The following is a 25,864-nucleotide window of genomic DNA, read 5'->3' as shown; positions in this document are numbered from 1 at the left end:
GTCTAGTAGGTGTTAAGGACTCATTAGTATTATCTGCTTGTCTTTGCTCCTCAAGTCAGCCAAGTCTGGGGCCTGCCCCCTCCCCAGCACATCCATTTCCATCATGGCCTTGAACCAGCACACCCCCTCAGCCATGAGCTGCCCCCGGGGCCTGTGGTGACCACTCCTGGCTCTTCTCCATAGCTCGGGGTAGGCCATCCTCTGCAAGGCACTGGCTGCCTTCCTCTCTCCCTCCCCTGAAACCCGGGCCCCGATTGAACACACTTGCTCTCCAGATGGCCAGTTCCAGGGGGGACTCAGGATCCCTGGGCTCACTGTCCTCTTGCCCAGTTCTGGGCACTCTGTGACCTGCTACTGCAAAGCAAAGCCTTTTTGGTGAGTTGGGGTGGGGGGGGGTTGGCCCCCTGTGAGCCCCTTCCTGCCTGAGCAGGTACCTCTTTTGTCTTCCTGCTCTCATGATGGGCCTCAGATCAGCTGTGAAACCATGTCAGCCTCCCTGCAGCTTTCCAAGTGCTGCCCCCAGAAAGAGGGAAGAGGACAGGCTGAGAGAAACAGGATATACATGGCCTGAGCTGGCCCAGATCTGTGGAGACACCTGGATCCTGCAAGCCCACCAGCACCCCTATGGCTCTAGTTGGCCCAGGACGGGGACTTGGGTGGCCATCGGGGTTCCCCCTGGCTCCTGGCTTGGAGGGCTGTGAACCAGTGGGGTTCTACAGCACTGGCTTGGTAAGAACCAGCCCCCAGACTCCCCTCCAGAGAGGCCAGGCAGCCAGCCTCCTCCTCTCCAGAGCAGAGTGAGCTCCCCAGGGCCCTTCAGTCACTAGAGCAATCTTGCTTTCTTGACTTTCCACCCCTGGCATCAGAAGCTACCAGAGCAGTAGAGCAGCCTGAGGGACACCCCACCTAGGGCCCCCCAAAGGCCTGACCCCCCCAACCCCCCGGAATTGTAGCCCAGGAGGACCTGGCTGGCAGGAACCCAGCACCAGTTCCCACAGCTCTGTTTGGCTTCCAAGAGCACGCACTCCTCCCTCCACCGTAAGCAGGAAATGCTCAGCCCACAACCACAACCCCCGCCCAGCCTGCCCCTGAGAAGGCCGAAGAGAAGACAGCCGCCTTCCACGGTGAAGTGTTGAGAGGCCGTGTAGGGGGAAGGTCTTGCCCCCGTGCCCCTCCCAGGACCTCCTGCTTCAGCCGCTCTAGGCCAGAGAGCCCCTCTTCTGAATTCCCAGAGCCACCCCTGCACCCTCTGTCATCTGCCCACCACCCTGAGGTCCTGATGTGAGCTGAGGAGCGCCCCCATGCTTTTGGGCTGGCCCTGACCTCCTGGACAGGCTGGTAAGCCCACTGGAGCCTGACTGTCAGGCCTCCTGCACCCCAGCCAATGATAGGTGGGCCTCCTGCTCCTGGATGGGAACCCTGTCCCCAGTGGGGACACCTACAGACTCTGGGCATCAACCAGGTTTGTCTGGGACAAGAGAGGACACTGAGGTCCACAACTCAGTCCTGTGGGGCCGAGTGGACTCTGTCTGCATAAGGGGACGGAAGTGGTTTGAGTGAAACGCTGAGTTCAGCAGATTTTCTGAGTGCTTGAATCATGGCCGGCAGGGGTGGGGGGGGGGGTGGTATCAGGATGTCTGGGCGAGGCATCCTAGCAGTCTAGAAGGAAGATGTGAGCGAGGGAGGGGTCAGCAGAAGGACCAAGGATGAGGGCACGGAGAGGCAGGGCAGCTCTGATGGTGGGGTGAGGGGTTGGGGAGTGGCAGGGGACAACACTAAGGCACTGAGCTGAGCTAGGAGAGTCTCCACCACCTTTATTTGAAGAACTGATGAGAGGGGCATCTAGGCGGCTCAGTTGGTTAAGCGTCTGATTCTTGATCTGGGCTCAGGTCATGATCTCAGGGTTGTGAGATGGAGCCCTGAGTCAGGCTGGCATGGAGCCTGCTTAAGAGTCTCTCTTGTTAGGGCACCTGGGTGGCTCAGTGGGTTAAAGCCTCTGCCTTCGGCTCGGGTTGTGATCCCAGGGTCCTGGGATGGAGCCCCACATGGGGCTCTCTGCTCAGCGGGGAGCCTGCTTCCTCCTCTCTCTCTCTCTGCCTATCTCTCTGCCTGCTTGTGATCCCTATCTGTCAAAAAAATAAAATAAAATCTAAAAAAAAAAAAGAGTCTTGGGGCGCCTGGGTGGCTCAGTGGGTTAAGCCGCTGCCTTCAGCTCAGGTCATGATCTCAGGGTCCTGGGATCGAGTCCCGCATCGGGCTCTCTGCTCAGCAGGGAGCCTGCTTCCTTCTCTCTCTCTCTGCCTGCCTCTCAGTGTACTTGTAATTTCTCTCTGTCAAATAAATAAATAAAATCTTTAAAAAAAAATAATAAAAAAAAAAGAGTCTCTTTTGTCAGCTGCCTCTGCCCCTCCCCTCTCTCGCCCTCTCTTAAAATAAATAAATAAATAATGAGTGAGCAGTTGAGAAATCCAGACACTAGGGCTACCCTGGGATCTGAGAGTTTATTCAAGAAAGAGATGTGGAAACTGGAAGTTTCTGAGCTATTCCTGGGAGCTCCAGAGCCTGCTTGCACCGTGGGACCGAGGTGCAGATCAGAGTCCATGGAAGAGGGGCAGAAGCCAGGTTGCCACAGGGGTCGGGGCGAGCGAAAGTGCTGAGCACAAAGGAAAAGGGAAGTAGCCTCTGTTCTTAGAAGGGCCAAGGGAGCAGAGAGCCAGGACCTGGGATGGTGACAGCACAGCTCCTGAGACCTCAGGCCGTAGGAGGAGGAGAGCAGCAGATTGCGGGGGTACGTGCGGACGCGAGGTCTAGGGGTGTGCGTGTGACAGTGCTAGCCCCGTGGGGGACTTGCAGGCCATGCCCTGGAAAGCTCTGAGGGGGTGACAGTTGGTAAGAAATGGGGAGGCCCCCCCAGGATGGCCTTCCTGGGAATGGCCCAGAATAAGCCTACCACATGCATGTTTACAGGAGCCAAGAGTGGCTCCGCCTGAACAGTGACCTGCAGGGACCCCTCATTTTGTGATCTAAGCACTTTCGCTCTCCCTCCACAGAATGGAAGCTCCAGGAGGGCAGGGGGCTTGTCCACTGTTTTGTGCTGGCCCGTGGAAGCACTGGGCACTCACTGAATTCAGGCCTCGAAGCTGACCTGTGACAGAGATGTTATCCTCATTTCAGAGCTGGGAAATGGGGGCTCCAAGAGTCTGTGGTTAGCTCCAGGTCACATAATGCCTCAGTGGCTGAACCAGGGACTGCCTCAGGCCTGTTCGACTCCAGGGCCTGACGTCTAGTCAACATGTTTCCAGAAACAGGGGGTACCCATGAGACAGGTGAGCCTGGGGGAGTCCCAGGGGCTGAGGCTGAGGGGGTGGGTCTCTTGGAGGGGAGGTAAAGGCAGCCATCCTTTGCATAGGCCAGCACTGAAAGGGGCAGGTCCAGAGTTGGGGGGAGGGTGGTTCTTGTCCTACTGCGCCTTGCACCTCTGTCCTCTGTCCCTACCAGTCACACTAGGCTTCTTTCAGTTCCCTTTGGTAACATGGCTCCCCCCACCCACACACCCATGCTCCCTGGCCTCTACCGGAATCGGGCCTCTCACCGCACCCTCAATCCGCCACCCCATTCAGGGGAAGTGGGGGCAGGGGCTGGTTCACCGTTGGGAGTGAGGGGCCTGGACACATATCTAGGGCTGTGGAGGCAAAGTCTCCCTGTTCCCATGTGGCCAGGGCCTGCTGGGGGTGTGGGGGTGGGGCTGGGGGGCCAGGAGTGATTGTGTGGTCTTGGGGTAGCCTCACTTCTCTTTTGCTTTTGCTTCACCACAGACAGCATGGGGAGGCAAGGGGACCCTTCTGTTTTGGAAGAACCTGAAGGATGAGCTCTGCCCCTGCCCCCTCCTCCCTAGGCCATGTCTCTGGCCCAGAGTGGTTCTTGGTTGAGGTTCCCTTGGTCCCAAGGCAAGACTCCAGGGGAGCAGAGCTCCTGCATAACCCCTGTCACTGGGGCCTCATACCAATGCTGTGAGTTCAGTAACCTCTTCTCCCCTTCACAGACAGAGAATGAGACTCATAGGACCTGCCTGAGGTCACTTAGCACCAGAGATGGATGCCTGCTCAAGTGTGGTGAGCTTCCTCAACCACAGCCCCTGCACACTTCTTAACGAAGTTTAGAGTCTCTAAGAGTAGGGACCTCCCCTGAGCAAAAGGGACAGTGCGTAGGGGGCAGGGGGCAGCATCCTAGAATCTCATGGTCCCTCAGACTGTGTGGGACATCTGACAATAAAATAAGTCTCTTGGTGGCTATTACTCCAGATATATTTTCTGGATCGACATAGAATATTTTTTCTATCGAGTGTAACTGATCTCCAGTGGAAAAGGGTTCCCATTTTGTGGCCACTTTCTATTTAATGGTAGTTTCATTTTTACAGAAGAAAAATACAAACAATCTACCTATCCACGTTTTTCCCATACACGCTTTAAATTTTCAAAAACACAAGAGAGCAAAATACTCAGCAGATACAAATAATAAAATACTTACACATAATTATATTTCCAATTTATTTTAGGGCTGGGGGTTGGGGGAGAGGGAGAGAGATGCAGAAAAGATGAAAAAAAGACACCACACAGTAAGTAATGATACAGATTTGAAGATACAGATTTGAAGAACAACCCAGGCATTCATTCCTAGAGGGAAAAGCAGAGGAGGGAAAGGTCAAAGTTTTGATTCATCAGCTAATACTGGATTTGGGGAAAACACAGGAACCTCTGAACTTTTAAAGGCAAATAATACTATCAAAAATGTATATATTTGGGGGCACCTGAGTGGCTCAGTGGGTTAAAGCCTCTGTCTTTGGCTCAGGTCATGATCCCAGGGTCTTGGGATTGAGCCCACATCAGGTCTCTGCTTGGCAGGGAGCCTGCTTCCTCCTCTCTCTCTGCCTGACTCTCTGCCTACTTGTAATTTCTCTCTGTCAAATAAATAAATAAATAAATAAATATCTTTAAAAAAATGTATATATTTTAGTTGCTATCTAAAATTTAATCAATTAACTGGGAAATTTTCTTCATTTAAAAATATTTTTATTAAAAATTAGTATAGGGGCACCTAGGTAGGCTCAGTCAGTTAAGCATCCGCCCTTGGCTCAGATCATGATCCCAGGGTTCTGGGATCAAGCCCCACATCCGGCTTCCTGCTCAGCGGGGAGCCCGCTTCTCCCTCTCACTGTCTACTGCTTTGCCTTCTTGTGCTCTCTGTCAAATAAATAAATAAAATCTTTTTGAAAAATAAAAATTACTATAGAAAACAATGAAGAGACAAAAATAGTCCCTGAGTAAGCTGATTCCAATAGGGATCAGACATTAAAATAAAAATCTCATAAGTGAAGCCAGTAAGGATGAGCTTGGGAGCTCAGAAACCCGACCAAGGAGCCGAAGTCGAGGTAGGCTTTCCAGAGGAGATGATGCTGAAACAAAATTCCGAGAGCAGTCATTATCAAGCAAAGAAGGCTTTCAGGAGGAAGAACGGGACATATGAAGGTTCAGTTGGTGAGACCCATTTATGGAATCCGAAAACGTTCAGGACAACGCGTAGACAGTCAAAGTAGGGCTATGTGTGACCCTCAGGACGAGAGACCTCGCACTCACCCCAGAGGTCCCTAAGGCGACCAGAGAGGGAGAGCTGGGGCAAGCAGGTGCGGAGGTTGAGACTTAGAAATGGACAGAGTGGCTTGAGGAGCCCTGTCTGCAAGCACGTGGAGGAGGATGTACGCCGACCGGTAGGCCCGCGGCTTGGCCCGGGAGAGACCCCCGAAGGAGCGCGGGCGGGCGGGGCGAGGTCCCGCGAGCTGTCATTCGGCCCTGCGGCGCGCTCCTTTGCACTCTGTTGACGGTCTGTGTCTGCCCGGATCTTGAGCTCCCGAAGGGCGAAGGGCGCGGGCTGGGGAAGTTCCCGAGCCCCGCGGTGCACTTGGGCATCATGAGGAGGGGGTCTGGGGTTGGTAAATGACTGTCTCGCAGTTCCCGATTGCGGAAGGAGCCCAGTAGTCTGCCTGGCTTCTCCTTGGGGAGGCCTTGGGCTGCAGGGGAGTCCGGCCGAGCCCGATGCTCAGGGGCCCTCCGTCGCCAGTCAGCCCGGTGGGGGGCGGAGGCAGGGTGGTCCCGAGGGGCAGGGCGGGGCGCTGCGGGCGCTCCCAGGCTAGGCGGCCGCGGCCCAGGGGCGGGGGCGGGTGATGCGGAAGTGCCAGGCGGGCGCAGCTCGGGAGAGCGCAGCTCGGCCCCGCAGCCCGGCCCGTGGTCCCGGGCGCAGCCACGCGGGCGCACGTAGACAGGTAGGTCCCGACCGCTCGCGCTCCTCTCCGCGCCCTCCCGGCACCTGCCGGCGGCGGGCGGGGGACTGGGGCAGGGCGGGAGCGCGGGAGGGGTCGGCGTCCGGCTCCGCCAGGTGGTGGAGCTCCGGAGGGGTGTTGGGGTGGGGGTGGGGGTTGCGCCTACTGCAGGGCGCGCCCCTCGGGTCTGGCGGCCTCCAAGGTGCTTCCTACGTCCGGATCAGCGCGGGATGCGCCGCACCCGCAGCCTCCGTCCCGCAGGCGCCAGGAGAGCCCGGAGGCCGGGGCGGCGGTGGGGTCACCAATGCAGGGGCGTCAGCTCCGCTCTTCTGTCCTTACCTCCGCAAGGATGGAGAGCGCCAGGGCGCCCCACGGCGGTCTGGCTTGAGTCTTAGAGGGGCGAGCCCCTAGTCCCCCTTTCGGCGCGCTTGGCAGCCACCCTGTCGGTTAAGAGGATGAGGCTTCAGGGACGCGTCTTCCCAGGACCTCAAGGCCAATGGCAGGAACTCGGGCAGAGCGTGTAGGAAGATGGTGTCGGGTAGGGGCGCAGTCTTTTGACTCGCGACGGACAAGAGGCTCTGACTCTCCTAGCGGAGAAGCCTGGGGAGAATTCGTGGACGAGTTTCTTTACGCCCTTCCCTCGAACTTAGGAACAAAACAAGTAAGAGTCTGAAAGTAGAGGGAAAGTGAGATGGCTGGGGCCGCGACGCGGGTAGAAGGTGTTCCTCACCTCCTCCCCGCAATGCGTAGGGGTCTCTAGGCGGTCGGGGGAGGAGGCACGAAAGGGTGGGGAAGAGACTGGGGGCGCCATGGGCTGGAGGCAGTACCCGACTCGCTCTGGGCGCGGGCTCCCGAGGCAGTACCCGACCCCGAGCCCGCGCCCAGAGCGAGGATAAGTGTCCGCGACCTGCCAGGACGCAGGCGGGACCGATGGAGGAGGCTAGAGGTGCAGCGGAGGCCGGAGGTAGAGTCCCCGCCCTCCCTGGAGCTATCCGGTCGGGCGTGGAGACTCCTGTCAAGTCTACGGTGGCACCGGGAATCCACTCTTTTGTACCTAAAGGCCTTGCTTTGGGGTTTCCCCCTGCACGTCGGCCTTCCCCTGCAGGAAGCCGAGAGAGGCATCTGCTGCCTCAGAGCCTCGGCTTGGCTCGGGATGTGTCAACCCACCCTGACGGTGTGGGGTTAGGGTCATACCAGGTGCAGCAAACCCCTTGCCTTTTCCCGAGTTTAGTGTGGGGTCTGCGGAGAGACTGTGATTCAGACAAACTCCACAGGTGGCAAGGGCTTGAAACTCTTCCGAGGAGGGGGCTGCCCAGCTTCTTCCTAGGTCCCAGACCCTGGTCACCACGATGATGCAGTTTCCTCGGGTGGTTGGCTCCTGGAATTTTAGGGCTCTAGAGTGAATTGTGGGGCTTCCCCACCTCAGCAGGAGTTCCTGAGCTGCTCCTCTAGATGCTTCACTTTTATACAATTCACCCATAAAGGCTTCCTCAGATCCTCAAAAGCCTCAACTCTTTTCTTCATTTTTTTTTTTAAAGATTTTATTTATTTATCTGACACAGAGAGAGAGAGAGAGAGAGAGCGCACACATACAAGCAGGGGGAGCAGCAGGCAGAGGGAGAGGGAGAAGCAGGCTCCCCACTGAGCAGAGAGCCCCATATGAGGCTCAATCCCAGGACTCCAGAATCATGACCTGAGCCACAGGCAGACGCTCAACCCAGACGCTCAGCCAGCTGATTGAACCACCCAGGCGCCCCTCCTTCCCTCATTTCCATGGAAACTGGTGCCGGTTTTTCTGGCTTTCCTTACTCTCCAGGGCACAAACCCTAGGTCTGGGGGCTGCAGAAAAATCACCCCAAGTCTCCAGACCTCTGAGAAGGCAGAACTGGCCGGGCCTGCGGTCTATTGAAAAATCAAGTCCTCACAGCAAGGGGAGGAGGGGGTGAAATATGGGCCTTCTGAGGTGGTGCCGTATCTTTCAAGGTCCCCTGGGAGTGCAGGTGACTGTTTCTACCTGGAGGCAACGCAGGGATGGGGCACAAAAGGGTTGAAATTTAGAACTCTTGGCCTTAGGATAGTCTGAGATCTAAGTCCACTTCTAGGCAGGAGGCAGCCTGTTTAGGAAATACTGAGCCTGATCCTGGTGCACCTGAGGCTGAAGACCTTTCTTTGGCCTGCCCGACACCCTCCCTTGGCCCTGGCCAGACTTGTTAGGACAGCCTCTTCTCCATACCCCGCTCCTTAGCTGCCCAGAGCGATTGTACCCTACTGACATGAGTAATTTCAAAATCTTTTGTCTTGAACAGCCCCACTGGGCCAGGCTAGGCGGCAGAACTCACCCTGACTTCCTCCTTGCCCTGGGCAGAGGAGGAGGCCCTCTCTGGTCTCCCAGTTCCCACCACCCCAGGCACAGCTGTGGGCCTGACTATGTGGAAGTCTGGCCGTCAGGGTAGCTTACCTTCTCCTTAGGGTCGAGAGAGATTTCCTCTCACTTAGCCACAATTGGCAGCTACTGATGACTATCACTGGTCTGTTCTAGGACCAAGGCCTCTGGGCAGAGGGTACAGGTGGTAACTATAAATAGCACTGTGGTGGGTGAGGCTCTAACCCAGTGCTGTGAACCGCACCAAACGTATAATGACCCTCAGCAAGGCTTGGGGATTGGGGAATGAGCTACAGGGTAAGGGATTGAGAATTTGGTCTTGGGGACCCCAATGTCAATTTTTCCATGTATCTTCCCTCCCCCAGTTCACAGTGAGTCAGATTTCCGCGTTGTCTTGTCTGGCCACTTTCATTTCCCCTGGGACTGGGTGGAGGTTGGTTCAGAAAGGGGAACTGAGCCACCAGTCTTATGAGGCCTGGGGACAGGGCTGGGGGCTCTCCCACTCTCCCTGTCCTAGCCCAGAGCTGGGCACTGCTGTGAGGAGAGGTCTGCGGATGGAGACGTCTTCGTAGCTGGAAGGTAGCACTTAGCGACTCCAGCCCCAAAAGGTACTGGGAGGGAATTTCTGGGGAACTGAGCTCCAAGCAAGCCTGGAATGATAGGGTCCACACCTGAGAGATCGTCTTGTTCCAATCTCCCACCTAAAGTGGGCCAGGAAGTCCCCCTGGGCTTGAGTACCCCCAGAAACTGGTTGCTCCCAGGCTTACCCTAGTAGTTCCATGGCTTTAGCTGTTATAAAGTTCTTTTTCGATCTGGGTGTAGTCTGCCCCGGTGGAGGCTGTCCAGATGTTGACTCAAACCCTAGTCCTTTTGTCCCACGCTGGAACCACAAATGTTACGGAGAGCTCTGGTCCCTATCCACCAACCCAGAGGCCCCATTTCCTTCAGCCATTCCTTCCGTGACAGGCCCAACCCACTGTAGATCCCTGCCTGTGTCACAGCCCCAGCAGCCTTCCTCTGACCTCTGGTCTCACCCCAATCTGAGTCAGAGGAGGATCCCAGAGACAGCATGGCTGGTGGTGGTGAGAAACAGCTGGAGGACAGAATCTTCCAGCATCTGGGGTATATCAGTTAGCTGGTATTTCTCAAGTCCCACTTAAGGCCCCTATCCTGGTGACCAGGAGGTAGACCGAAGGGGCTGATGGGATTTCTCTCAAGACGTCCAGATGTGGGGAAGCTTCAGTCCTGTGGGAAACTGAGGAGGAAAGGAAGTTCTGAGGAACGGGTGTGGGAACCCTCTCTTCATTCCCACACTATGACTTGCTCTTTAGCCAGGTTTCCTAGAAGGTGACAGAGCGAGGGAATTCTCAGGACAAAGAGAGGAAGGGCAGAAGGGAAGGGAGGGAGGCAGGGTGGGCAGGAGGGAAGCCGAGGAAAGAGGTGGAATGGGCTGCACTGGTTTGCTCCACCCGAAGCAAGGGGGCTGGCTTTTGGTCCCTGCACGTCGGTCATTCGTCAGCTGTGGGCGACCTAGCCCTGGAGCAGCTCCGTACCTTTGTGGCTTTCCAGCCTCACAGCAGCTGGGAAGTCGATGCCCCACGTGGTACAGCATGTCTGGGGTGGGGGGAGCATGCACAGCACCCCCTCTCTCTGTAACCCCCTTTCTTCTCCCCTCCCACCCTCAAACACAAAGCACAGACACAGTGACCCTATGACAAAGAGGTTGATGGTTGGAAAAAGGAATTGGCCGGGAGCATCCGGGCAGATGGGAGACACTCCAGCCCCCAGTGCTGGGAGAAAGAGAAAAGCCCTATTATCCCTGGCTTGGACCCCCGTACTCCTGCCTCCCATCTTCCTGCTGCAGGGCGCGTCTATCTGCAAGTCTTCTATTGACTAATGACCCCCTCTTTCTCCCACAGACCCCTTTGCCATGAACCAACCTGCCTCCAGGGCCCCCCCTCCGCCCCGCCGCGTGCGACTGAAGCCGTGGCTGGTGGCTCAGGTGAACAGCTGCCAGTACCCAGGGCTGCAGTGGGTCAATGGGGAAAGGAAATTCTTCTGCATCCCGTGGCGCCACGCCACGCGGCATGGCCCCAGCCAGGACGGAGACAATACCATCTTCAAGGTAAGCTCTGGGTGGGAGTGACTGCCTGGACTTCCGGGGCACCCTCGCCCTCCAAGAGGATCCCCATACATCTCACACTGACACCTCTCCTGGCCGCCTGGCTGTAGGTGACCCCAGGCTCAGACCCGGGGATGTGTCTTTTTTAACCTACCCCCAGCTGTGTCTTTTTTAACCTCTTGCCCAGAGCAACATGGGCATGGAAAGGTCCCCCCGGGAGACCTTCCGCCTCCTCCCTTTTCTTGTCTCATTCTTACCACCCGAGAGTACGGGTGCAGTGTGCGTGTTCAGTGCGTGTTGGATCTAAATGGAAACCACAGATGGCCCCCGTGATGGGAACACGAGGAGTTAACTGCATTTGCACTTTTCTGTATGTGTGTCGATAAAATTAAAACATGAAATCGTTGTTTTGCATCCTGCATTTTCCAGCCAACATCAGAACCAGCTTTCCTCTGCCACGAAGGTCACGTCACTTTCAGCGACTGCTGGAGGGGTCAGCAGTTGAGTTATCCAAACCCGGCATTTGGACCCTTCCTGTTCCTTCTGGCGTCCCCGCGTCCCTGTACCCTCCTCTAAACACTTGTCCACTGTGGATCTCACGTGATTTTCTTTGGGGGTAGTTCCTGGTATTCAACATTGCTGGGTCAAAGAGAATCCTTATTATTTTTTTAAGATTTTGATATGCTTTCCTTTGTTTTGGTAGGCTGATATTTACCCTTTGAAGGTTCTTTTCAAATCTGTCTCTTATTTTTGAATAGGTACCGCAATTCAAAATTTAAAAAGTGTAATATGGTTTGCAGCAAAGAAAAATCTCCCTCCCACCCCAAAAAAGTCTCCAGCCACCCCCTCCCTCCCCAGAGGCAATTAGTATTGTCATTTTCTAGTTCATCCTTCCTGAGAGATTTTTGTGCATACACACAAATAGGTACCTATCTTCCCCCCGCCACCGCTTTTCACAAAATCATAGATGTAGATGTACCTTTCTGCATCTCCTATTTCTTGAAGATTACAACATGTCAGGATATCGAAAACATCTTCCTTTTTTTTTTTTTTTTCTTGCTGCCCAGTATTCCATTCTAAGGACTGGCTGTAATTTAACCAGTTCCCATGGATGGACATTTGTTCGGGGTCTTCTGTTCTTACAAATAGTGCTGCAGTGAGAAACCTCGTAGGTGCAGAATTTTGTGTGGCTGCTTCTGTATCCCGATGATAAATTCCTAGAGGTCGAATTGCTAGGTTAAGGGGAAGAAATATTTGTAATCCTGCTATCAGCCAACTTACCCCCAAAATAATACCAACAGCTAAGGTGTATGGAGCCCATCCGAAATGCAGGCACAGTTCTGGAAGCTCTGTGGGCCCTGGAGTCTTCCCTACCACCCTGTGAGGTGGGCACTGTGATGGGGATGTTATGGCAAAAAGAGGCAAAGTGACGTGCCCCTGGCACACAGCTGGTGGTTGGCTGTTTCCAGATTCCAACTCAACCCCCCTGCAGATCCCATGCTCTTATGCACCATGTGACACCATCCTCCTTAGAGACTACCTATATGTACCCTAGCCGGAGCAGTGAAGGAAATGCCTTTCAAAGCCCTTAGGTACTTCCTTTCCTTTGTCGGAGTCCTGAGGGCGGGGAAGGACTGGAGTCCTATCTCCCACCTGGCAGAGGGAGACTCAGGTCAGATTCCGTGTATCCCTGAAGTTCCCACCACTCAGCAGTGACTCCCATGAGCCAGGAAGGGCTGGGGCTTTGGCAAGGACAGAGGTTCTCTGTGGTTGCCTATCTTTTTTTCCTGCCTCAGGCCTGGGCCAAGGAGACAGGCAAGTACACAGAGGGCGTGGATGAGGCAGACCCGGCTAAGTGGAAGGCCAACCTGCGCTGTGCCCTTAACAAGAGCCGTGACTTCCGCCTCATCTACGACGGACCCCGGGACATGCCGCCTCAGCCCTACAAGATCTACGAGGTCTGCTCTAATGGCTCCGCTCCTGCAGGTATCAGGCCTGGCCCTGTGCGGGCTCCCTAGGAGCTGTTAAGGAAGGCCCAGGGCCCCTCCAGGATGCAGTGGTGAGGGACATGTTTCGAAGTCGTGACACCCCAGGTTCCTGGGAGTGGCCTGTGATGGACCCTGTGGTGGGGCCCTGAATGACTTGGCACAGACCGGGCTTTGTGTCTGTCTTCCTCAGCTTGCCCCTGTTCTTGGCTCTTAGTTCCAGAGCGTGTAGGTCTAGTGACCTGAGGAGCTGAGTGCCATGGGGTCAGGGAGGTCCCTAGCGATTTCTGGTGGCTGTGTGGCCTTTCACCTCACTGCCGGAGCTGTCCTACGGAGCCCTGGTGGCCTTCCTTCTCCTCCCCCACTGACTCCCTTGCTTTGTGTCCTCTCCCTGCCCTGCAGAGTCACAGCCCAGTGAGGACTACACTTTTGGTGTGGGAGAGGAGGAGGAGGTGGAGGAAGAGGAAAATGCGAGCTCAGGACCGTTCTTGGCAGCATCCGCCTGTGCAGATGTGGTGGGTCTTGTTAGGGCCTTTCTGCTGTCCTGCTCTGCTTTCAGGTTAAGCGGTCCCTTTCCTCCAGGGCTCTGCTGCCCTTTTTATAGCTCTTCCCTTGGGTTTGTTCTTGGGGTTTTGTTGGTACAGAGCATGCCCACATGTTGTCTGGCACACCCTCCTTGGGCTGAATAGGTACTACTACCTGTAGAAGGCGCATGAGGACACCACGGCGCTGAGAGTTCACAGAGCTGCCTGGGGCTGCAGAGCTGGGGCCAAAGGCAGGGTCGGGCCTTGCAGAGCTGAACACCGGGGAATTGGCTGTGTGGTTCTCGTGGGTTATTTCCTTAGCATCTAATCAACTCATTAACCTGTCCTCCCTTCTTTCTTTCTCTGGCCTATTCCCTCCTCCTTTGCCTGGGTCTTCCCTTCAGCTCCAGAGGATGTTACCAAGCCTGAGCATCACAGGTGGGGCCGGGAGGGGGGTGTGGTTGGGGGCCTAGTATAAGGAGAAGCTGCAGGTCCCCTCAGTTCCTGGGAGGGGGCTGAAGGGAGGCTGCAGGGTGGGTGCCCAGGGTTGAGAGTAGGTGGGCCTGGGAGGAACGTTCTCAGAAGTGGCATTAAAATTCTGCCTGCCCCCACCCTCTGTAGAAGCCGTGCAACCTGGCCCCCCCGTGGCACCCTATTCTTTACCCAAAGAGGAGGTCAAGTGGCCGCCTGCTCTCCAGCCACCTGTGGTGCTGGGCCCTCCTGCACCGAACCCCAGCCTCCTGGGCCCCACCCCTGGCAACCCTGCTGGCTTTGGGGAACTTCTCCCTGAGGTCCTCCCAAGCCTGCAGCCTGGGCCCCTTGCTGCTGGCCTGCCCCCCACGGGTGAACAACAGCTCCTGCCTGACCTGCTGATCAGCCCCCACATGCTGCCTCGTAAGGACCCTCAGGAGGGCTGGGCCGGGTAAAGTGGGCCTGGGGGGTTGGTTTGCAAAAAGGGTAGTAAAGGGCGAAGATGCTCAAGCCAGGCCCTCCCTGGGTGGTCGGGGGGAAGAAAGTGGGAGAGCCGACTAGATGGGCTGGCTGCTGCTGAGCAGAGGACAGAGTAAGTCAGGGGCTGCAGAACAAGGAGGCGTGGGGCTCACAGACTGGCTGGGCCTGCCCTCTGCCCCACAGTGACTGACCTGGAGATCAAGTTCCAGTACCGGGGGCGACCACCCCGGGCCCTCACCATCAGCAACCCACAGGGCTGCCGGCTCTTCTACAGTCAGCTGGAGGCTACCCAGGAGCAGGTAGAGCTCTTCGGCCCCGTGAGCCTAGAGCAAGTACGCTTCCCCAGCCCTGAGGACATCCCCAGCGACAAGCAGCGCTTCTACACAAACCAGCTGCTGGACGTCCTTGACCGCGGGCTCATACTCCAGCTGCAAGGCCAAGATCTGTATGCCATCCGCCTGTGCCAGTGCAAGGTGTTCTGGAGCGGGCCCTGTGCCTCGGCCCACAGCTCACACCCCAACCCCATCCAGCGGGAGGTCAAAACCAAGCTCTTCAGCCTGGAGCATTTTCTCAATGGTGAGAAATTGCGTTGTATTCCTCGTGGCTTTCTCTTGTGCAGGTGCATGGTTCTAGCCTCTAAGGCTCTTGATCTTGCTGTAGAGCTCATCCTGTTCCAAAAGGGCCAGACTAACACCCCGCCACCCTTTGAGATCTTCTTCTGCTTTGGGGAGGAGTGGCCTGACCGCAAACCCCGGGAGAAGAAGCTCATCACCGTACAGGTAGACCACCATCTCCTCTCTCAAGCTTGAATATTGGGGGAATCCTGGGGCTCAGCCCTTGCCCTAGGGTGGATGGAGGCTTAGGGCTCCCTGAGCAGTGTGGACTTGGCAGCCAGAGATAATCAAAGCCTGGACTGCCCTTTATTATGAAGTAGAAATTGGTGGCCCTTCTTCCTGGTGGATGAAGTCCACCTGCCCCTTGGTGGATGCCTTGGGAACAACTGGATTTGATCGTCCGGCCAAGGTTCTCCCTGTTCCTCTTTGCCCCCCAGGTGGTGCCTGTAGCAGCCCGGCTGTTGCTGGAGATGTTCTCAGGGGAGCTTTCTTGGTCAGCTGATAGTATCCGCCTACAGATCTCAAACCCAGACCTCAAAGACCGCATGGTGGAGCAGTTCAAGGAGCTCCATCACATCTGGCTGTCCCAGCAGCAGCTGCAGCCGGTGGCCCAGGCCCCTCCCGTGGCAGGCCTCAGTGCTGGCCAGGGGGCCTGGCCTATGCACCCAGCTGGCATGCAACAGTGAGACTGCAGACAGGGACTGGTGCAGGCTTCCCAGGTGGCTGTGTGGGCTCATGTGAAGGTATGATGGGCCCTGTGGGCACTTGACTGGCTGCAGGGCCCTCTACCTGGGTCTCTGGAAAGGGATTTGCACCAAGGAGAGGGAAGAGAGGTCCAAGCTCCAGGCTCTCTCCCATAGCACCTGAGGGAAGCTGGAAGCCAGTTTTGCTTTGAGGGCTATCTTCCTCTATGTGCCTCTCCTCTGCTTCCCCTGGAGGAACTGAGCTCTTAGCCCCAGTGAGCAGAGAAGTTAACTCCACCAACCCTGGGGGCCTAGTTGAGAGGGACTTGTCCCATAGTGGCCCACTCTTGTGGTTGCCCCCAATTCCTCAGGCAAAAAGAGACAAGTACAGTGGACCATGCCCCTTCACCAGGACATGGGTCTAACCTGATGTTGGGGTCCCCTAGTTTGAGCCTCACTTCCTCACATTTCCCTCTGAGAAAGGCACTTGGGTATCATACCAGATCCTTAAGGCCAGCAGCTACCTCCTCCTTGAGAGTCTAAGAACACAGGCAGAAGTAGAATTTTATGTATTTTTCAATTAATAAATATGAGAAACAGATTCAGCTATTTACTTTTTCCAGTACCAGTTGCTTCCATGCTGTTGTACCAGACCTTATTTCTGGTATTTGCTGGCCCTGTTTCCCCTAGCACCTACCCTCCATCTCCACGGCCACAACAGGAGGAGGGCCTGCCTTTACAGGCTGATGAGTCAGTGGGGCTCCATAAGCACTCCGTTGACTGGCTTTGCTTTCCAGGAGGAAGCTAGCTGAAGTAAGGGCGTGGGTCTTTAATTGTGTGCAGTCTAAAATCCTGTCCCGATCAAATTCTGAGTACAACTGACGTTATGCAGAAACGTTTGTTTCATTGATTCCAAATACTCTACAGAGCTCCGCAGTCAAGCTTATTAGCTCAAAACCCAATACTGTAGCATACTGTGTGACCCTATTTATATAAAACTAAGGAGAATGCAGACTAATCTACAGTGACAGAAAGCAGATCAGTGGCTACTGGAGGATGGTAGGAGGTATGAGGAAACTTTTGGGAGTAAAGGTATGTTCACTATCTTGATTGTGTTCATGGGTTTCATGGGTGTATCCTATGTCAAAGCTTATCAACTACTGAACTGAAATCTGTGCAGCTTATTCTATGTCAATGATACTGCAATACAGGTTTCTTTTTTTCGAAGACCAAATTCTGCACTCATTGGGTTAGGAATCAGTCTAGTTGGGCGGCTGTTGAGAAAGAATACATGCAGCACGTTTCTGTTTAACATGCTCAGGGACCCATGGAAGCTATATGGAAGGATAAAATGTAGCATGAGGAGTTTTAGGGTGAACTAAAATAAAAGATGCAGAAAGAGCCGCTCCCCCGAAATATGAAGGGTCCGTGGCATCAAGGGCAGGGCCCACCGTCTAAACTCCATCTGCAGCTGTCTCCCAGGTAAGGGCTGAGACTGCTCGCTCACGTTGTCTAGCCATCATTTCAGAGCTCTGAGGCAGTGAAAGGAAGGAGAAACAAACACTGATTAAATTTTAAAAATTTATTGTTTTCTTTTCTTTTTTTTTTTTGTTGTTGTTGCTGTTGATTTGTTCTTGAGATGGCTACAACACCAGACAGAACAGTGCCCTCAAATCTAATGCCTGTGCAGGGCTGCAACTCCATTAAAACAGTACGATCTGGTTTGGGCTTCCCTCCCCCGCCTCACTCCCCCAACGAAGTCAAATAATTTCCACATTTTTTTTAGTAAAATACAGTTAGCCCTGTAAACACTTTCCCCCATAATCCCCTCTTTTTTGTCTTCTCTCATTTCTGTGGGTGAAAAATTAACTAAAAAACACAAAAATCTTTAAAAAAACCCTAAAACTTAGAATATACATTTATATCCCACTCACCCTAATTTTGGCTCTTCTCTCCAAGGCTGATGATAACCCAATGTGGACTGGAAATGGACTGAGAGACTGGATAGGGTCAGGGCTGGGAATATGCATGAATTTTGGCCCTGGCAGGTCCCAGTATTACTGATGTGACCATGATATAAAACGAACAGGCTCCTCCTTGTCGGAACAACTCTAGAGGTGGGAAAAATGTTGGGAGAGTGGGAGAAATTTCTACTCACTTTTGTGAAAAGAGGAGGGGAAAGGGCAGAAGGGAGGGCGGGAGAGAAAAAGAGGAAAAAATAACAGAAAACCTTAAGAGATGATCCTGACCCTATTCTTCCAATTGCAGCTATTTCATCTGAATTCCCATTTTCCCTAAGTAAACAGTTTCTGTTTCACAAAAATTTGTACTTTTATTTCATGTGCACATGCGTGTTAGCATGTGTGGGTACGTGTGTGTGTGTGTGCGTGTCACTGCTACCAAGTGAACGTTTCAGTTCTGTTTTTAGTTTAGTTTTCCTTTTTTTCCTTTTATTTCTTTAAAATTATTTTTCCTTTGAAACAAGTTCACCAGGAAACCAGCTCCCCTCCCACCACGTCGGACAGGCCGCAGCCATCTTTTTTTTAAACCGCGCTGATTTTCCCTCACACCCCCAAACAGGAACTCCTCAGGATGGCCTCGGAAGGCTAGAGTCTCTCCCTGTCTGGCGGGACGCCGTGGTGGCGGTGAAGGCCCCTCTGCCACAGTGGAGGTTTCTGATTGTGGGACACAGTCTGGTTTTTGTTTTCTTCCTGTCTTCTAATTAAAAAAGACATTCCTAACAAAAGAGAGAAGACAGTCAATAACTATGCTTCAGGAGATAGTAAATTTCAAAGTCAAGGCAGAAGTTTTCTTATTTGCTCAGGTACCTCATTCGGTCCTCTGCTGTAAGAACTCAGCAAAAAAAAAGTTGGAGTATTTACTTGTGAATCAAGAGCACTACGGCTCTAATGATACTGCCTGCAGTCCTTCTCTGAGTGTGCTGAGGAAACTAGGGTAATATGTTGGGGGTTAAGAGTATGCCAGCAGGTCTGGGCTGCCCACCCCAAACCAACCAGAAAATCTCTACTTCAGTCCGTTTAAATACTGCGGTTTCAGGCAAGTTTTCTGAAGGAAGACTTTGCCTATCATCTAAAGTTTAAAAATCACTGATTTAGTCTGTATGAAAGGGTACTACGTGAAAGTATGAAGTAGAGTAGTTAAAAGGACGGACTCTAGCACCAGAATACCTGTGTGTGAATTGTGGCCTATCAATTACTGACTGTACATCAAGCAAATCGTTTAACATCCTGGAACCTCTATTCCCCTACACCATGGAACTAATAATGGTAATAATGCAGAGAACCACCTGAGGATTATCTTAGTTAATACAGGCAAGTACTTAGAACAGTACCTGACACAGTTAGGGCTCCATAAATGTTAGCTATGAGTGTCCATAGCTGTCCACCAATAAGCCTATGTGTACCAATGATACCTATTACCGATGCTGCAAAACTCAAGAATCCCAAATGGTATCACTACTCACTAAAGAAGAAAATTTAGAAATAATTTCTGGTGTGAATGACACACTGCTGAAGAGGGGCCTTCATCCACTAACACATTAAATGACAGAAACTACCAGTGAGGAGCTACACATTGAGAACTGCCTCGTGGGAGAATAAATTCCGCCCAAGACCTCTAAAGGGGGTGCAGGTGCTTAAGAAAGCTGCCTTTCTTCTCTCAGTCAAGAAACTGGCACCCACATCCTACTATCCAGTTCTTCCTGTCCTCAGCTAAGATTCCTGCTTTGCTGCGGAACCAGGAGTCAGGAAGCACATGGAGAAAAAAACTGGTGATCAGGAGCCTTTCCTCTATCTCCTGCCTTGGGCAGAACCTGGCATTTCAGTGCTCTGATAGTAAAAGTGTTCAGAATAATCATCTTTGCTCATTAAATCTGAAAGGTCAGTTTTAGAATACTGTCACTGTAATCATGGTCTGCTTTAGGTCAGCATTGTTTTCGCCAAAGTATCCAGGTTAAAAAATACTTGTTTATTAACATACACACTTACCATCCTAAAGTGTAAGTAAGGGGATACAAGGAGGAATTTTTTTTTTTTGAGATCTCCTACAATAACTTTTCTACGGGGGTGAAGATGGTATCCAGAAGCAGCTAACAATCATCTGGCTGCCTGGGCCCAAGCAAACCAGGGTCCTGCATTTCTTAATCTGAACAGCACTGTTTAACTGTTAAGTCTTTTCCAAACCAGCTATAGTACAAGTCCCATGATGGGCATTAAAACCTATGTCATCCCCAAGCGCTCTGAACAGCCAGAGAAAAAGCCGGGAACTGTAACCACTCACCTGGGTGACAGGCACAGTGCAGGAGTGTGAGCTATCGAAACAACCTGGTGAAGTCTCTCAAGGCCCAGCAAACTTGTTTACATTCCTCAGCACTAGAAAAAAAAAGGTAGGTTGGCCCCTGATGAGAAAGATACAATACGGTGAAAACAACCACAACACTGAGATCCACTGAGAATTATCCTAGCTCTGCTTGAAGCTCTCTTCATTGTCTCGACTGTTTCTGATCTTTCTGTAACTAAAAGGCAAATATTAACTACTGCATGTGAGAATAATTATAAGCTGTATGGTCTCTAAAGAGTAGCTGTGGAGAAAAGCTGCTTGGGTTTGAATCTTGGCTCTACCACTCTTGGGCAAGTTACCAACCTGCTTTTGTTGCCGCATCTGTTTACCTACCTTACAGTGTTTGGAAGATTAAGTCAGTTCAACACTTCACTGGGAGTCCCTGACACAAACACAAGAAAGCCAGAAGGCCCAAATAAAAAAAGCAAGCATATTCTACCTAAGGCTAATAACTTTAACTCTATGAGCTGAGCTAACTTAGGTACCCTGGTTCCTCATTCTCTTCCAAAGGCAGATTTTGTTGACCAAGCCCATTTCGGCAACTAAGTCTCTGTCATCCATATTCTGGTTGGAAAGGCTGCTCAGGGTTTCCTCCTGTGGGAGGTGAATGGAGAGGAGGGAGGAAAGGGTTAAGGCATGTAGAAAGGGGGGAGGAAGCAGGACTTGGTCCTCAGGCAAGCACTGAAATGGGATTTAAATAGCCCAATATTCACCTGACCCTATTTTTTCAAAAGCCTCCTTTGTCTGAAACTGTCATGGAGAAGCCAGCTGATGCCCACTTCGTTCTTTTGTGTCAGTCTTCAGAGCAGGTTCTGGTAACTGAACATGAAGCTAAGCTAAAAACAGAAGAGGAAGAACTTCCAAATATGCCCATTCTTCTGTGGCCCTCTCTCTGGCTCAGAAAAATTCAGGGACCACAGCCCATTACCTAAGATTCAATGTTAGAAGAAAGAGCTTTCTCCTTCTCATAACATTAAACACCAGGGGAGGGAACTGCCAACACTGGTTCCACAGAAAAGTAGGTGAAAGGAGAGCTCTCTCCGTAGTGCCTACGTCTATATTTCCCTATCTATTACAAGGTCTGGAAAAATCATTAAGAACCTTGAATCAGACCCCAGGATTTGATTCAACAGAGAATCCCAGAAACTTTCTCCAGTCTCTCTCCATCCTAAAAATGTAATAAAAATGATAAAGTCTCCTGGTTTTATGGAAATTCTGCCACTTCTGAATTTAACGTGCATCAATACAACCAATACCTTCCCTCAGTCTATTTCCAAATCAATACTGACTATTAAGGAGGCAGATGAGGAGGCGAGCACAGATCACTCATGCTTCCAATGTCACAAAGGAAGAAGATACATTATCCAAGAGAGGCCACCATGTGACATGTTATCATAAGGAACTACAACAGTAAGAAATAGTTAAACGTGAGGTAACAATGAAGACTTAACTCCATTCTTCACCTCTCTTGTGACACAGGAGGAAAAGTGCCGAAATCAGAATGCAGGTAGAGAGAACTGTGTGAGCCAGGGTGAAAGAGCGGTAAGCTGGTATCCTGAGTCAGCTCAGCTCTGTTCCAGTCCTGTCAGCAACTACTCTGGTGTCCAGAGCCTCAGCCAAATGTTTAATGTGTCCTTCACTAGGCCCAAAGAAATGGATTTAAAAAAACCCAAAAACCAAACAACTATTTTCTGTTTTCCACCTCAGTCCTTCTGGCATTTATTTCCCATTTCATCTCACTGCATTTGCTGGGGTGCATGGGTGGCTCAGTTGGTTGGGTGTCTCTGCCTTCGCCTCAGGTCATGATTCCAGAGTCCTGGGATGGAGCCCCTCATCGGGATCCCTGCTCAGCAGGTGGTCTGTTTCTCCCTCTCTCCCCTGCTCACACTCTATCTCTTGCAATCTCTCTCACTCTCAAATAAATAAAATCTTAAAAAAAAAAAAAAGTTCTAAAAAAAAGAACAAGAAAATGGACACTATTTTTCTAGATTCTATTTTCTGGCTTCTATTCCCCCAACCCCAATCCTTTTGCCATACTTCTGAATACATTTATGGTGACCATCTCAAGCTCCATAATCCTAATGGTGTGCTGAGAAATACAGCCCTTCTCACCTGATGTTCATGGATATTGCAGAGTAACCGAGCTCTAACTAACGACATGAGCAAGAAGACACCCCAACCTGTCTTCTAACTCTAGAGTCAATGCTTCCTTTATTCAACGTCTTCTGACCTTGAGATTCTCATGCTGGTGTTAAGAATCGAAGAATAAATATCAACACAGAGAAATGGGAATGATGGCAGGATTTCTTCCAGTCATAATCAATAGTGTTTGGAGAGCAAGAATGATGTTTCAGAATGAAAAACCTCAGCTTTCTTCAAGTTGACCAACGAAAAATGTTAGGGAATTAATTACCAGCACCATTTGAAAAACAGGCTTGGACTTGCTGAAATGAAACTGAACCAGTTTGCCCTCCCTGTTAGAATGGCAAACAAAGCAGCACGTTGAGACAGGAATTACAGGACCTTACAACCAAAAGGGAGACTGAGTCATGCATGGAACAGAAGGTTCAAGAGCAAAACTCGTACTAGAGAAAGAGAATTACTACAAGGAGGTGAGCAATCTCAAAGCTTTTCTCTAGTACCTCGACATTACCTCTTCTGTTCATTTCCCAGCACCATGTCATCACAGCCTACTATAGGAGGAGCTGCAAAACTTGTTCCACAGTGGGAGATCAAGTAGGCCAGGTTGCCGGTGCACCTTATTTCCCAATATCACAGGGCAAAGATCACAGGAATTTTTTTTGTAGCCTTGCGTTATTTGGGTTCCTTTCTGTGCCACTTAATTTTCCTTAAATGGGGGAATATCCATGACTTTTCATACTTATTCTACAGTTCTACCCATCATAGACCAGTTCAGATAAGGGAATACAGGTTTGGTGGATACTTATTCTAGAATGTGTGGGTGGTTGCCTTAGAGCTGGCAGGAGACATGCTCCAGCTAGCTTTGCAAATGCATTAACAACATTCCAGCAGGTTCTTTTCCAAGGAGAAAGTTAACATTCACTGATCACCTACTACATACCAAATCTTTAGATTTCCACTTGATATCTCATAATAACTTAAGAGTAAGAGAGATAGTACTAACCCTATTTTACAGATGAATAGGCCAAGGTTCAGCAAGTAGCAAGATTTATGCCAATATCCATGACGCTAAACCTAGTTCTTTGAGGGTTCTCTCCAGGCTTCCATTTGCTTTAAGGAAATTACAGCCAATATGATCCTGACCAATACTAGATGGAAAAGAACAGAACAGAAGCAGAAAGAAGCTACTACACTCTTTTCCCTGAGATGCTTAGAGGTGGAATACTACTACTGGGAAGATTCACCATAAAAAAAAAGTAAAATAATTTTGTAAAGTCATCCCACTCAATATACACCTACCTAGAGAAGGGGAAATTCCCTTCTAGCAAAATATATCATGAAAGTAGTCACATGCCATTTTTTTGGTCATGCATGTCACTTGATCTATGGCCAAAAATCAGTTGCTTCTGGGACATGAAGTTAAGCCACTTTTAGTAAGCTACAAAATAACAGCACTCATAGCTTTGGAATTTTAACAAATTCTTTAGGAAAATTATTGAAGAGACTCTGGGAGATGAGAAAATAAGCCATTTTGGAAAGTAAGATTAAGAAATTAAGTCTCAGAAAAGATGATCAGTTACTGAACCACCACCTACAATCTGTCCCCCCCACTTTTGCCCTTTTACTTTTATTAAAAGATTTTATTTATTTGAGAGAGAGGGTATGTGCGAGAGAGAAAAAGAGAAAGAGCACACACGTGCACAACCAGGGGGAGGGGCCGAAGACAAGGGACAAGCAGTCTCCCCACTGAGCATGAAGCTGAGGAGACTGGGAGATCATGACCTGAGCTGAAGTCAGATGCTTACTGGACTGAGCCACTCAGGTGTCTCTCTCCTCTTTTTAAAAACTAGGTCTGGTTTTAATTATAAATGTACACCACATGCTTAGGAAAAAAATGAAACTATTATAGAAAGTTATGAAATAAAAACTGAAAGTCCCATCCTGGTCCCAGTTGTCTTCAGAAATTTACTATGCATATATGTAACAAATATAATAAAACAGCTTTTAAAAGTGCAAGCTGGTTCATTTACAACAGCATCAAAACGAATGTAACACTGAAAGAAATTAAAGACACCAAAAAAAACCAAAGACCTCTCCTGTTCATGGACTGGAAGACTTAATTTTGTTAGGACATCAATACTACTCAATAGATTCAATGTAATTGCTATCAAAAATCCTGACATTTTTTGTGAAAAGAGGAAAATATATCCTAAAATTCATATGGAATCTCAAAAGACCCCAAATATTCCAAATAATCTTAAACAAGGAACAAATTTCCCAATTTCAAAATTATTACAAAGCCATGGTAATCAAAACAGTATGGTACTGACATAAAGACAGACATGGAGATCAGTGGAATAGAACAAAGGGCCCCAAAATCAATCCCTCACATATATGGTAAAATGATTTTTTTTTTTAAAGATTTTATTTATTTGACAGAGAGAGGTCACAAGTAAGCAGAGAGGCAGGCAGAGCAAGAGGGGGAAGCAGGCTCCCCGCTGAGCAGAGAGCCCGATGCGGGCCTCGATCGCAGGACCCCGAGATCATGACCTGAGCCGAAGGCAGAGGCCTAACCCACTGAGCCATCCAGGGGTCCAGTAAAATGATTTTTGTTTTTTAAAGATTTTATTTATTTGTCAGAGAGAGAGCGGAAGAGAGAGCAAGCACAGGCAGACAGAATGGCAGGCACAGGCAGAGGGAGAAGCAGGCTCCCTGCCGAGCAAGGAGCCCGATGTGGGACTCAATCCCAGGATACTGGGATCATGACTTAGCAGAAGGCAGCTGCTTAACCAACTGAGCCACCCAGGCGACCCCCAGTAAAATGATTTTTAGTAAGGGTGCCAAGACCATTCAGTGGGGAAAAGAACACTACTGGAAATTCTTTTCAATCCAAAGGAACTGAAAACAAGGTCTTTTTTTTTTTTAAAGGTGAGGAGGGGCAGAGAGGAGAGAATCTTAAGGAGAGCCAGCCCAATGGCGGGCTTGATCTCACAACCCTGAGATCATGACCTGAGTAGAAATCAAACGTTGGGACACCTGACTGAGCCACATAGGCACCCTGAATGCAGGGTCCTGAAGAGATATTTGTATACCCATGTTCACAGCACAGCATTACTTACAACAGTCAAGAGGTAGAAGCAATCCAAATGTCCACCAATAGATGAATGAATAAATATAATGTGGTACATACATAAAGTGGAATGTTATTCAGCCTTAAAAAGGAAAGAAATTCTGACATACGCTACAGCACAGACGAACCTTGAGAACATTACAGAGAGTCACAAAAGGATAAACACCGTATGATTTCACTCATAAACAGAAAGTAGAGTATGACTGCTGGGGAATGGGAGAAGGGGGAGTTGCTGTTTTATGGGTATAGTTTCAGTTTTATAAGATGAAAAAAATTCTGGATATTGCACAACAGTGTGAATATACTTAACACTACTGAACAGTATACTTGAGAATAGTTAAAATGATAAATTCTATGTGTATTTTATCACAGTAAGAAAGTTAAAAAAAATTATCAGGACAAGTTGGGTTATATGATACTTTTATTTTTTCCATTTATAATATACCTTACATATATTTCTGTATCATGACAGTTATATTCTTGCTCCTTCTCTTTCAGTGCCTACTCATTTAGTTATACTCTGTTAATTATTTAACCATTTTCTATTAATGAGCAATTAGAGTATTTCCAGTGTTTTTCACTATTACCAAACCTTACTCAACATTCATTCTTGGACCTGTAAGTCATTCCACTACTATATGAATATAAGTCAATGCCT

General features: G+C 50.6%; 2 protein-coding genes and 1 long non-coding RNA gene across 7 annotated transcripts in view; 1 reads left to right on the top strand and 2 right to left on the bottom strand.

Moving 5' to 3' along the window:
• The first annotated feature begins 3,064 nt into the window (after nt 1-3,064).
• Nucleotides 3,065-16,176, top strand: IRF5 (interferon regulatory factor 5). Of its 3 annotated transcripts, none has more exons than XM_032304144.1 (9): nt 3,065-3,326; nt 10,616-10,821; nt 12,615-12,804; nt 13,206-13,318; nt 13,732-13,765; nt 13,949-14,221; nt 14,462-14,854; nt 14,939-15,057; nt 15,330-16,176. In XM_032304144.1, exons 1-9 carry the CDS (start codon nt 3,293-3,295, stop codon nt 15,576-15,578), a joined length of 1,611 nt encoding a protein of 536 aa, XP_032160035.1. In that variant the 5' UTR covers nt 3,065-3,292; the 3' UTR covers nt 15,579-16,176. The 3 variants fall into 3 exon arrangements, with proteins under 3 accessions (XP_032160035.1, XP_032160036.1, XP_032160037.1); XM_032304145.1 differs by lacking the exon at nt 3,065-3,326 and adding an exon at nt 6,201-6,316; XM_032304146.1 differs by lacking the exon at nt 3,065-3,326 and adding an exon at nt 9,207-9,304.
• Nucleotides 6,310-9,139, bottom strand: LOC116568625. Its single transcript, XR_004276708.1, has 3 exons — nt 8,772-9,139; nt 7,221-7,691; nt 6,310-6,982 (listed from the first exon to the last, which is right to left on the bottom strand). It is a non-coding gene; the product is annotated as an uncharacterized LOC116568625 (long non-coding RNA).
• A 984-nt stretch (nt 16,177-17,160) lies between the features above and the next one.
• TNPO3 (transportin 3) overlaps nt 17,161-25,864 on the bottom strand; it is an 87,142-nt gene continuing 78,438 nt past the window's right edge. For 2 of the 3 annotated variants that reach the window (XM_032304142.1, XM_032304143.1), the window contains 2 exons: nt 19,875-19,966; nt 17,161-18,312 (listed from right to left, as the gene is read on the bottom strand). In XM_032304142.1, coding sequence (XP_032160033.1) covers nt 19,906-19,966 — 61 coding nt within the window. In that variant the 3' untranslated portion in view covers nt 17,161-18,312; nt 19,875-19,905. Of the gene's footprint in view, nt 18,313-19,874; nt 19,993-25,864 lie in introns of all 3 variants that reach the window. The other variant, XR_004276707.1, reaches the window with a different exon arrangement.

This window comes from Mustela erminea, chromosome 11, assembly GCF_009829155.1.
Source record: "Mustela erminea isolate mMusErm1 chromosome 11, mMusErm1.Pri, whole genome shotgun sequence".
In the NCBI taxonomy this organism is placed as follows: Eukaryota; Metazoa; Chordata; class Mammalia; order Carnivora; family Mustelidae; genus Mustela; species Mustela erminea.
The sequence above is the reverse complement of the archived record's forward strand: the minus strand, read 5'-3'. Positions and strand labels throughout refer to the sequence as shown.

Bases quoted from the DNA above. Each gene is read 5' to 3' on its own strand.
- IRF5 (XM_032304144.1), top strand. From the start codon at position 3,293: ATGTTTCCAGAAACAGGGGGTACCCATGAGACAG. The intron at 14,222-14,461 runs GTAAGGACCCTC...TCTGCCCCACAG, and splicing joins CAGCCCCCACATGCTGCCTC to TGACTGACCTGGAGATCAAG. The intron at 15,058-15,329 runs GTAGACCACCAT...TTTGCCCCCCAG, and splicing joins AGAAGCTCATCACCGTACAG to GTGGTGCCTGTAGCAGCCCG.